The sequence below is a fragment of the Eublepharis macularius genome, chromosome 4 (assembly GCF_028583425.1).
Source record: "Eublepharis macularius isolate TG4126 chromosome 4, MPM_Emac_v1.0, whole genome shotgun sequence".
NCBI classification, from domain to species: Eukaryota; Metazoa; Chordata; class Lepidosauria; order Squamata; family Eublepharidae; genus Eublepharis; species Eublepharis macularius.
The window spans coordinates 33,427,855-33,440,507 of NC_072793.1; the positions used below are offsets into that span (position 1 = coordinate 33,427,855).

General features: G+C 43.3%; 1 protein-coding gene across 1 annotated transcript in view; it reads right to left on the minus strand.

Moving 5' to 3' along the window:
• Positions 1 to 2,729: 2,729 nt before the first annotated feature.
• Positions 2,730 to 12,653, minus strand: part of ACOX1 (acyl-CoA oxidase 1) — a 45,468-nt gene continuing 35,544 nt past the window's right edge. Inside the window, exons 10-15 of the mRNA XM_054976312.1 lie at positions 12,300 to 12,490; positions 10,170 to 10,349; positions 8,902 to 9,007; positions 8,664 to 8,807; positions 6,507 to 6,713; positions 2,730 to 4,400 (exon numbers count right to left, since the gene is read on the minus strand). Coding sequence (XP_054832287.1) covers positions 4,350 to 4,400; positions 6,507 to 6,713; positions 8,664 to 8,807; positions 8,902 to 9,007; positions 10,170 to 10,349; positions 12,300 to 12,490 — 879 coding nt within the window. The 3' untranslated portion in view covers positions 2,730 to 4,349. The remainder of the gene's footprint in view (positions 4,401 to 6,506; positions 6,714 to 8,663; positions 8,808 to 8,901; positions 9,008 to 10,169; positions 10,350 to 12,299; positions 12,491 to 12,653) is intronic.

A 12,653-nucleotide genomic window follows, 5' to 3' on the forward strand; every position in this document is an offset into this window, starting at 1 on the left:
TAGTGATTAGAGATGTTCAGTAAATCTCTGTAATGATTCATTGATAAGGGGAAAGTTGCATTAGGACTCAGTAGCCCCTTAAAGACCATTTAATCTTCCAGGACATTCCACTGCTGATCGAAGAGGGACTGAGAAGCTTCAAAGGAAGATACAATGCAAGACTGCTGAGATTGAGTTCATTCACAAATTCAGGACAATGGTCCTCCCCAAGGCTGAATAGCAACATACCATTCTTCTCTCACTACAGATGCCAGTTTTCTGCATTTCTTTCTCTGTTCTAATCAAACCAATTGTGTCTCACATTGTACCTCCCACATCCTGTCTTGCTTCTTTGAAACATCCCTTCCACCGGGACATAAAGGCTAAGGGATCTCCATTCCTACTCCTGTCTGACGAAGGCAGTTTGACTTTTAAAAGCTTATACCCTGGAAACCTGTTGTTGTGTCAATAACAACTGTGCTATATACTGATCTTCTAAACAGATTATTGCCCGAGAGAGTGATGAATGCGTGTTATGCCCAGTATACAGCTGGGGAAGTAGGGCTGAGAGTAGCTTACCCAAGGCTACCTGCTGAGCTCATGGCAGTAGTGGGGATTTGAACCAGCAGAGTGCTGATTCACAACCCAACCACTATGTCACAGTGTTGTGGTTTTTAATGTCAGATTCATGTCCATTTATTGTTTTCTGTAGGGACTGACCTGTTTGTCCGATGTAGAGAGTGGAAGGGCATTGTTGACACTTTATTTATTTATATCATATTTGTATTCCGCCCTCCCCGCAAGCAGGCGCTTAAAATCATTTAAAAACATTACTTATTAAAACATTAAAACATCATATAAAAATAGCAGCACTCTTTGCCTGGCAGCAGCAATACAACTATTAATGAACAATACAGCAGTACAACTAGATATAGCAGCACAGTAACAGCAGCTGAAAAACAAACAGTGGTGGGCAGCTTGACCTAAGAGTGGCTGTCCTCAAACACAGAAAGGAAAATTACAATGCAAAATTGCTAAAATTGAGTTCATTTACAAATTCAGAACAGGGCTGAATAGAGACATAAGCAGGGCTTTTTTTCTGGGAAAAGAGGTGGTGGAACTCAGTGGGTTGCCCTCGGAGAAAATGGTCACATGACTGGTGGCCCCGCCCCCTGATCTCCAGACAGAGCGGAGTTTAGATTGCCCTCCGCAGGCAATCTCAACTCCGCTCTGTCTGGAGATCAGGGGGCAGGACCACCAGCCACGTGACCATTTTCAAGAGGTTCCGGAAGTCCGTTCTACTGTGTTCCAGCTGAAAAAAAGCCCCGGACATAAGTTTATTCTCACTACCAATGCTAATTTTCAGCATTTCCTTCCTTGCTCTAACTACATTTCACATTATACTTCCACATCTTATTTCTTTGCAACACCCCTCCCATCTTCTGACTGCGATAAAAAGACTGAGAGCTCCATTCCTACTAGTATCTGACAAAGAAAACTTGACTCGTGAAAGCTCATACCCTGGAAACATTGTTAGTCTTAAGGTGCTACTGTAGACCAATGCAGATACCCATCTGAAACTATAGCCCTTAGGACAGTAACTAGTCTCCCCACCCCACCCCTGGATAGGTCCAGGTGTATTTAAAGCCAGCTGCCTGGCAGGCAGTACCAGAATGAGTTTTGGCAACAAGCAACAGGGTGAGGTCACAAACATTCCAAAGAAAATGCTGATCTTGGACTTTTCACAAGCTTGCCCTGTAGCCTCATAAAATAAATTTATTACAACCGTGAACTCAGCACAACTAAGTCTTGTTCCTGGTATTCTGAGATTAAAAAAAACAAACAAAGCAGCAATAAGAGGTGTATTATACGTTCCAACCAGTGGTTCAGGCTAAGGGATCCCTGAATCTTGCTGCCATAAGTACTGGTACTTTCCTATTAGTAGGAAACAGCTACAAGTAAAGATAATTTCTGCAATGTGAGAAAGAGCCAGTTTGGTGTAGTAGTAAAGAGCATGGGACTCTAATCTGGATTGCCGGGTTTGATTCCCCACTCCTCCACTTGAAGCCATCTGGGTGACCTTAGGCTAGTCACAGCTCTCTGGAGCTCTCTCAGCCCCACCTACCTCACAGGGTGTTTGTTGTTGTGGGGATAATAATAGCATACTTTGTAAACCGCTGAGTGGGAATTAAGTTGTCCTGAAGGGTGGTATATAAATGGAATGTTGTTAACCTAGTTAAAGGAATCAGTTTGCATTTTTGCTGTGGAAACCTAGATCACTTTAAAGAAAGTACTGCACAGCCTTTGCTGTACAAACGTTTTCTATTTTACCTGGAGATCTGCTAAATTAGTAAAGGTGCATCAGTGTAAGGTATACACAGTTTTCTCTTAAGCTTATGCGACAATAAAGTTGGTTAGTCTTAAAAGTGCTATTGGACCCTTTACTCCTCTGGATCAGTGTAAGGTACAAATCACACCAAAGCAAAGCTGCAACAACATAGCCTGCTTTGTCAGATTAGGGTTGCCAACTCCATCTTGGGAAATTCCTGGAGGTCTGGGAGGCAGTGCCTGGGAAAGATGGCACTTGGGAAGGGAAATCAACAGGGCTGTGATGCCACACAGCCCACCCTCTAAGCTGCCATTTGCTCTTGGGACTGCTTTTAATTTTCACTGCAAAAGGCTGACCTCTGAAATAGCAAGAACACTCTGGCAGTGAATCAGAACGAGACACAGCAATGTACAGGACAATATTTTCATTACAGCTTGAAAGCAAGTTTCTTTATTAATATCTACATATGTTCTGCAATTGATGGCCCAGCAATCTTCAACTATACAGTTTTTAATCAGCATTCCACGGAAGTATAAAGAGTCGAGGATGAACATGTTAGAAGTACAGTAATCAGGTACATCAGATCAAATGCTTCAGCAGCTAGGAAGTTAAAAAAATGACTTTACAATCAAAGTTCCCATCAGTTTTAAAAATACATGCTTCTTCCCCCTGCTTGAAGGTTATTATAAGAGACCAAGCAGCATCTTTGTGTCTTGAACAGGGGATATAAAAGGTCCAAAAGTCATCTTCTAAAGACTTTGTTCCAGTTCTTTGATTATGCTTTCTTGCATCTGAAGGGAGCTCCAAGCTCTTCAACTAGTTATTTTTAAAACTTGATTTGCTAGTTAAGAAGTTAATTAGGCTGAATCTTTCCATTTTGCACCAGTGTTTAGTGCTATGGATTTCAGAGAATGAAGTTCTGCACAGTACTAAAACTTTAAGCTGCTATCTGATTAAATCTCTGCAATCATCTGACTGTGGCATACTGAAGCTTCAGCCTTCTATGCCAGCCGACACACTTTGGCTTTAAAACTGGAATGAAGGAGAGTCCCTCTTCTCATCTAGTCTAGCTATATAATCCCATAAATTCAGGGCACAACAGTATCAATAAATTCATTTCTAAAATAGTGTAAGTACTTCAGAAAGATTCCTTGTCTGCCTTCCGGGTCAAACTGGAACAAGTAAGATCCCCCCACCCCAACCCAGGATGAAAGCTTTACAGATCTGAAATAACATAAATGCTAAGAATGACTAAGGGTGAGAGCACTTCCCTTATTATTCTCCAGATACGAGAACAGGGATCCTTTACCATCTCCCCCTTCCAATTTACCAAAAACCACTCAAAGAAAGGGGGCAGACCTTCTAGAGAAGCAGGAACAGCTGCAGGGTGCATTTTAATACCACGGGGCAGTGGTATGTAAATAGGGTTAGAGTTCTAGATAAAACAGGGATATGAGCTCTTACTGTACCCATGACAGCAGAAGTCCATTCCTCGGACAATGAAGCAAACTATTGAGACTGCCCAGGCCTTTTAAGTCCTGCTAAGGCGGAGCAAATCTCACTAAGTAGAACGAGTTTGCTGGAGGATTCTGACAACTCTTGCCTGGTTTAAGTACAACAGTGACATGGTGTACAAGTCTTGTCTCGAGTCTTAAAAGAAGTTTCAGATGACAAGCGGCTGCCCCCCAGCAACTGTTTCCTGAATACAACTACTTAGTAGTAAAAATCCTGCTAGATGACACAGGGTTCCTCAGCAGTTAAGTGCTTCACAAAATCGATGCCTTACACCAATCTGTAAAGCTTTTCTGAATGATTAAAAAGGTTAATTTCTCAACATAATTACAATTGCACTTTATATAATCTTGTGTTCCCCCTCTCTAATCCCCTCAGGACTTCTTTTTTAAAAAAAAATCAGGAAGAAAGGTTACAATTACTGACTACCCTATGGCGATTAAGATTCGTCAAGTGATTTGAGTGCACACAGGGCAAACGACATCGATTCTGGGGAACCGAGTACTAGACAAGCAACAGCATAACTTCATCACAGTTTGGCTTGCATTGGCTTCAGGTGCTTGTGGAAAGACTCATGGACCTGTTGAAAAAGTAAGCTCAGTTACTATAGAAACACACACTTTGAAGAGTTATACTCAACCTTTCCTAATTCGACATGTGAACTGCAGGTGGTTTACAATAAAATCCATACTCGGTTTAAAATAGGCAACAGCCAGCTGTTAAAACTTGCATGCACTGAGGAGGAAAAAAAAATCTAAAAAGGCCTTTTGAAAAGGAAACAATTTTCAGCTAACACCAGAATGAAGAATGAACTACCTCCAGTGCAAAGGGAAATGACTTTCAAAGAGCTGTGGCGGCTGCCAAGAACGCCCTCAAGTGGGCTCCCACTGAGAAGTTTTCTCCAACTTGGCGTTCATGCATAAGCAACTCTATATATTTATTTTATGGATGTCATTTATAGTCCACCTTTCTCACCGAGACTCAAAGTGTGAGATCAGTACATAGTGTGAGATTAGTACAGTTAATACAACAGACATTTCAATACACAATGCCAAGGGGTACATAAATGCAAATTTGCCAAGATGTAACATTAGAATTGTATATCCTAAATCTATGCATGTTTCAGTCCCACCAAATTCAAAAGGGCTTACTTCCAATAAGGCATGCGCAGGATTGTAGTACTATAGTGACCCATACACAACATCCTATTAGAAGTTTAAAAAATTGCTAGTTGTAAAGGTAGGGTTACTGACATGCAGTTCTTGTTTCCCCCGTATCACCAAATTGAAGTATTCTAATGCTGAAATAACGAACATCTTAAGCCCCTCCAGGAACCTGAGTTTTATGTTAGGCTTAAGTAAGTTTAGCATTTTTAAATGGCTAGATCCATGCTGAGAGTCACGGTTACCGCAACCTGTACTCAAGAGAAGCTATTGGCTACAACGGCTTTTTACTGCCCTACTTCCAATTTTATTTTCGCTCAGTGTAATGAATATTTGCCTGTAAGACTCAGAACTCCCAAATTCAAACATCACAATGGCTACAGAAACTTAGCTATGTTTTCGCACTGTGATTTGCGACTGGTCTCAGACTTGCAGAGTTTAGCAGGAACAACGTACAAGGCTTTTTCACTCCCAGCTATCACATACAAGGATGTAGGCAGGCTACTCAGCTTGGCTGCCTGCCTGCCCATAGTAGGCTGGAAAAACCAGCATAAACTCTGTAGCCTCTCCAAAACCACGGAGAGAACAACAGAGCTGCTGTGATGCAGATTATTCTGCTGTCTCCACTTCCACTTTGGATGCGCTTAGTTAGACCTTGGGGCCAAATCAGACATCATGTCATCCATGGGTCTGACCCGTGGACACCAACACCATTTTAGAGATGAATTTGGCCACTGAAAAATGCCATGAAGGCCCATAATGTGTCAGGATCAGGTGATCTTGTCCCCCCCTCCCCCATCTTTTCAAGATCTGAAACAGCCCCCCCTCCATGGCTGCCCTCAAAGAAGAGGGAAAGGACCTCAAACAGTGAGTACTTGGGGCTGCAGATAACCAGGGAGAGTCCATAATTAACCTGTATTCCCTAATGCTTTGCATTACGATATATACATTCAGTCTGTGGGACATTGTCTTGCATGTTTCCACACTGTTCTGTAAATTAAGATCAGGAAGAACAGGCCTTTATTGGCATGCAACCTAATTTTGAGGTAAGTAATTACTACTAGGAAAAAAAACTCAAGAGTTTTTGATCTGGTAATAATAGCCTCTTGTCTGTGAAACTCCTTTCTGAAGGAGAAAAACCATATCCATGCCATATGGCCATAAACTGGGATCCTATGGTGTGACATAAGTGTGCATACAACGGGTTCCCCCAGTTTCCTCAAGAGCTCTCCCCAAAATTCTTTACAGTGAGGACGGTAATTTGGGATAATGCTCTTGTGTGAGCTCCTTTCACTCACCCCTTCAGGATCCAACACTATGACATTTCGGGGTGGGAGGGGGATTGCTGTTTGGATTCTGAGCCTTTGGCTGCTAGGACCTGGAATGGTCCCTGATACTGCTTCCTGCCTTTGCCTGTGCTTGACTGTATTCTATTGTTGAATATATTGTCAAAATGGAGGCTACGAATTTTAAAAATAATTTTGCACTGCATGGTGAAAGTAGGAAGGGAAGGATTTCTTTACCTGTGTTTTATTTAACGGTGATTTCTTTGACCATTCAAACATGTTTTCATAGACGTTACCATCGTATCGGCCAAGCACAGATCCAAGAAAGGAATCATGGAAGTCGAATGAATCCACTAGAGCTACTGCATTAGGACGGATTAATGCCAAGAGCTCCTTAACGCGCTGGTTCACCTGAGTTATCTGTGCATCTGTCAAAATGGCTCCCTGAGACCAAAGGAAAGATCAAGAAGTCATATCCACATGGTCTTGCCTTATGACTGCAGCCTAACACTCCCATATGGGGAGTCACAGATTAAACTAAAATGGTCAATAAGAAGGCTGTTAGATGTCTTACGGACCCATTTGCAAATCTAAATGGATTCTGTACATAAACCAGCCTTGTTGTTATTCCTACTCTCAAAGAACTATACAGTTAACAGGAGTGTTGAGACACAAGGAATACAATATTTATCCAAAGAGCATACAGAGGAAACTCCAAACATTTCTGCAATGAGAAGCATGGTTTCTGAAGAGCTATTGTGAAATTGTAGACATGCAAGTGAATTTGGCTAAGAAAATTTGGATTTCTAAACTTTGGAGACTTAAACATGAAGGAGAGAAAGATTGTTGACCCCGAGTTCTACCTGACCAGAGGATAGTTATATAAAGAAACCTGAAGTAGGACAGATACCCTAATAGATACCAGATACTGCTGGTAAACTCACCATTTTAACCAAGAACCCATACTAGAATCCTGGTACAAAAAGGATGCAGTCTGAAGGTATTAACATGAGACCCCACCTCAGAAATAGGCATCATACTCTCTCACAACAAACAGAACTACCACAGTGGTATGACACGTTTCCATCTACGAACATATCAAGCTGCCTTGCTGCAATCCCAAGAGGAAAGGCACATTATACCCTCCTCATTGCCAATGCAACAAGACCAAAACCCATTTATCAGGATATGTTACATCACAATAACCTAATATTACAAGCTGTACAGTGTGCTTTTGACCCCATCTTCTTCAGAGCAGCAACTGCCTGCATTGCCTTGCCAGGCACAAAGCAACACAGGCGGCCAGTGTCCAAGACCTGCCAGCAGCTCCATTCTCCTTTGGGTGTTCCTCCTTTCTTTAGTCAGTTGTTCTTCATCTTCCTTCCTCATTCTCCCCTTCCTCACTTTTGGCTTCTTCTTTCCGTCATCTCCATTCCTTCCTGCTAACATCACCTATTTTCCTGCCCCTGTGGGCTCAACCAACCCCACCCCTCTTCCCCAGGCTAGGACCTTCTGGCTCCTGGGGCACTGCTTGATGATGCACGGGGCTTCCTCCAGCCCCTCCACCTCCTATAGTTGACATTAGCCCTGTTCACTGAGTCCCGCCGGACTCCTATTGTCCATGTAGTCTCCAGTGTTGTTCTCCCAGGTTAGCTGAGGTGCCATGCTTATGCAGTCAGAACACTGGTCCATCTAGTCTAATTATATCTGTTCTTATTAGCAGCTGGTCACCCTTCCTATTTACATCCTCTCCATGGGTCATTTCGTAGAAAAAGAGCTGGAGGAACTCATTAGCATAACTAATCAGCATAACTCATTAGCATATGCCATGCCCCTTGATATAACAGAAGTGTGTCATTAGCATAAATGATTTGCATATGCCACACCCCCTGACATCACCTATCCTGGCTGTTTTGGACCCAATCCTGGTCATTCAGGGCCCAAAATGGCAAAAAGGGACTGAAAATGGCCAAAAAGGGGCCCAAAATGGTCAGGATTGGGCCGCTGCTGAGTGGGAGAGTGATCCACCACCCATCAGAGACCCAATCTGGGCCATTTCATTCAGGCTGAAACGGGCCCAAAATGGCTGAGAGTCGGGTGGGCGGGGCTACCTGACATGTGACCTCTTTGGGGACGTGCCGGAACTGCGTTCCTGTGCGTTCCCCCTCGAAATAAGCCCTGATCCTCTCAATAACTGCACATGTGTACATGCACACACAAATGTTCTGTTTTATCCATTGCCACGCACCCCTTGCCTTTAGTCCTTAAACATTTCACCATAACAAGAAAGCGTTCCCCCTTGTGCTTTCAGCCCCCATTGCTGGTAGAATTCCAGCTGGGTTTTTCTCTCTCTTGTCATCAGAGAGCAGAACACTATAGATCAAGATCACCTACCTGTAGGAAATCTCCACTGTGCTTACTGATCCCATGAAGTGCAAAGAGAAGACACAGGTTGTTAAGCACAGCACGAGTGGCTGCGTCACCGATTTCTGAGATCTTTGCAGTGAACAGCTTGACCACCACATAATGGCAATGTGCCTGGAAGATAAATGTTTAACGGGCAATTGTGAACTCAGGAGCACATGGGGTCAAACAGGCTATTAAAACAGATTTATTTGGAGGCCCAACCAACCTCAGATGCTCGCACTAAGTCAACAGAAGTTCGGTTCCAAGCATCCTCCTTGTTTTTCCTACGGTTTAGCTCAGCTTGCAAATTCTTTGCTGCAAATTCAACCAGCCTGTACACCATGGAAGAACACAAGCTTAGCTTATTCAAAACAGCACCAAACAAGTAGTCCAGCAGAGTGAGTTCAACTCTATTGACTGGAATGCTAACAGAACCCATGAACTGGTGCAGCAATGACAAATGGACGTTGCCACAAATCCCAGCAGTCATGCACTCAGCTGCATGCCCAGTGCTACCCAGAACTTCTCAACTTCCATTTCCTGATCGGTAATGTCAGCAGTATAATTTTTTTTACTTCTCTTTCTCACTGAGACTCAAGGTGGATTACATAGTGTGAGATTAGTACAATCAGTATCAAGGACATTTCTGTACAGTATCAAGGATATTTCCGTAAACAATGACATAGGGTAAACAAATACAAGTTTACAAAGACATAGCATTTGCAAGGATCCAATACAAAGTAGAAGAAATGCTGAAACAGAACATAGTTCTAGGACTGACATTAGACAACATGAAGCACAGGTAGTACACAGGAGTACAGATTTAAAGCAACAGATAATATGTAAGGCAACATAATGGTGAAGTCTATGGTTCCTAACTCATTAGCGAAGCATCTGAGACCCCCTCCCAACAATACAGCCCTCCCATCTGAGTAAAAAGCCTTTTTGAATAATTTGGTTTTGCATTGTTTGTGGAAGGCCAGGAGAGTGGGGGCGCTCCTGGGCTCCTCAGGCAGGCTGTTCCACAGAGTAGGGGCCACCACAGAGAAAGCCAGTGTATGGGCTGCTGTTGATTTCGCCCATGTGCATATGAGTAAATACAGGGCAAATAAATGTCACAAGTACAGTATTTTGGCTTGTCCTTATGAAACTTCTTCATTACCATTTCCCAGATGTTTTGCCACAGTGACCATCTTCAGTGATACTTCCGTGGCACCGTATACATCTTCTAACAACTGGCAGATTGTCACCTCCACTAAGTACAAAAGGGCTCATAGCTTCATCCATCCTGTAAGTTGTCCCCTCCTAATTTAAATATGTCCAAAGACCCCAAATAAACACCCTAACATCAGCCAATTATTAAATTGTCAGAATGGTGTGATCTGAATTGGACAGATTTATTTTAATATTAGGAAATAGCACACACACGCTCTTTTTATAATAAGTTATCAACCTTATCATTAGGGCACCTCTCCTATACAATCACACACTTACCTAGAAGCTCTCAGTTTATAGGCCTCCACCAAACTGGCTGGATTGTTGATATGCAGTGTTGCAGGCCTAGCAGACATCTGCTGTGGCTGAATGCGTTGTCCTGGTAAGTCATTCAGATAGGAAACCATGCCACTAACTAATTGTCCAGAACTAACTTGTGTATAGCTTTTGATCAGAAACCTAAATGCAAGACAGGATAAAAATAAAATTTGAATTAAAATCGCATCCCAGCACTAAGCTGGACATTACAATGGGTTGAATCCAAAAATATTTTTCTATCAGCAGAAAGGGGAGCAATTTTCACACACACCCTTCACTGCTGACCCGCAATTTGCCCCCATGTTGTTGAGGGGGGGGGGAAGTACTTAAAATAAACATGTGATATCTTTCCATTTTTTAATTGTCTCTTTCTGAAACAGCATCAGTATTTGAAACCTATGTCTACTAGGAGTCACAGCTTCATAGTCTAAGACAGTTTCACCCCATTGAGGGGCTTTGATGGGGAGGGACCATGGCACTAGACATGGGCACAAATTGAAATACGAAGCAAATTTCATCACGAAACAGGCTGTTTCGCATGTTGCAAAACAGTATGTTGTGGGACCGCGGTTATCACGAAATTCATGACTTTTGGTCCTCTTTTGTTAGCTTCGTGAATGAGTTGTAATTGCAGACAGGCTGGCGCCAACCCATCGATTCCCTAGGCAACAATGGGCCCAGACCTTTTGTTGCCACTGGAAACCCCAATCATAGCCCACTTACCCTTGATTGGCAGCTCTCCTAGCCATCTGGAGAGCTTCCATTCTGCCCTATACAGCCAGGAGCTGGGTGTCAATCCCCTAGGCAACCAAGGAGATGGCCTTCTATAGCCATGGGCACACCAATCTCACCCCTCCAAACCCCGTTAGGCATGTCTGTCAGCCAACCACAGACCTCCTGTTATGTTCTATGTCAGCGTCTTTTATAAAAGGCACCTCTCTCTGCCTCGTGTTTCAGTCCCAGTAGACAGAGGGAGAAGGAGGAGGACCTGTTGCTGGGATTGGAGTGGGAGAGTGTGTGGAAGGATTTGGGATTGTGCTTTTGACTGCTGCTGCTTTAAAGAGACTGAAAGAAGCTTCTTATTTCCAGCTCTTGGCCTTGCTGTGGGAAGGTCTTTGGGTGAGGGTGCCTTTTTTCCTCTACCCCCCCCCCCAACCCTAGTCTCAGACCTAAGCCTGGCTCTGGGGCCTAGGCCTCCCCTTTTAAAAAAAAATTGCTTGTCTTTGTGTCTTCTCAATTATTTCTCTGCTCTTTTGAGGGCTCATGCTGCTTCCAGGAGGAGAACCTGCTGAAGTCTCCCTGCAAGTTTGGCATCTCTCCAGGTGAAGGGGAACGTTGAAATGCCCCTGGTTTTGACAAATCACGAAACTAATTGTTTCACGAAATGGGTCAATTTTGTGAAAATTCGTTGTTCGCGATTTGTGAAACATAACGAAACATGAACCTCTCATTTAGTTTTTTCCCCATTTCGTGCCCATGTCTACATGGCACACCAATACAACATCTGCCTTGCATGCAGAAGGATTCATGTTTGATCCCCAGCACCTTCACTTAATGGTTCACGTAATGGGTGCCACAAGCTGCTGCTGGTCAGAGTAAACAATACTGACCTTGATAGAGAGATGGACTTCCTTTTGCTCTACTCCAGTATGAGCTGAGGTAGCTAATGCTGTTAATCTTTAACAAATTGGACTTGAGTCATTATGATTATCTAGAGAGATGAGAACAATCATGTTCTTTTTGATAAGCCTGTTTTTCTACCTAAATTTCCCTTGTTTAATGGTCTTGATTTGCATTGGACTGCTCAAAGTTGTGCTGTTCTCACATTTTTGCTTAAGTGCTGGGAGGATGCTGCTGTTACTGTAGGAACACAGATGGAGCTAAAAAGTGGTTTGTGCATGTAAGATCTCATGTTAGTTAATGCCTGACTGTTCGCAAATGCCCAACATACTGACTTATGTGGAAGTTAAAACGCACAAACCTACCAGGAACAGATCCTAGACGGGAATCCTGCTGGCTTAGCATTAAACAGTCACCTAGAGCAACAAACAGGTCAGTGTCAAATAGTGGGCTAAGAGCTGTGTCCCTCACCGTGCTGTCTGCAACATCATGACTGTGTTCTCTCCTTCGTAGGTGCAAGAGGGGGTGAAATTCACATAAATATCTGGAAGGCCGCTACACCGGGAATAGCCGTGCCCACCACATGCCATCCGACATTCTTCAATGCCAGCATTGGCAATCCAGGAACTGAAGGCCTTTAGCCCCGCAGACAGCGCATGGAGCTGAGAGGGAAATAAGAGTTAGAATCCGGTCACACCAGATATTTCTCCTTGGCTGTGTCATGCAATGCTACACAGTATTCTCTGTTCTACTAACATGGTAAGAAAAAAAGGGAAAAACTTCTAAACACTCCCTTGGGAAAACCAAGAGCATCTAGATGGGCGT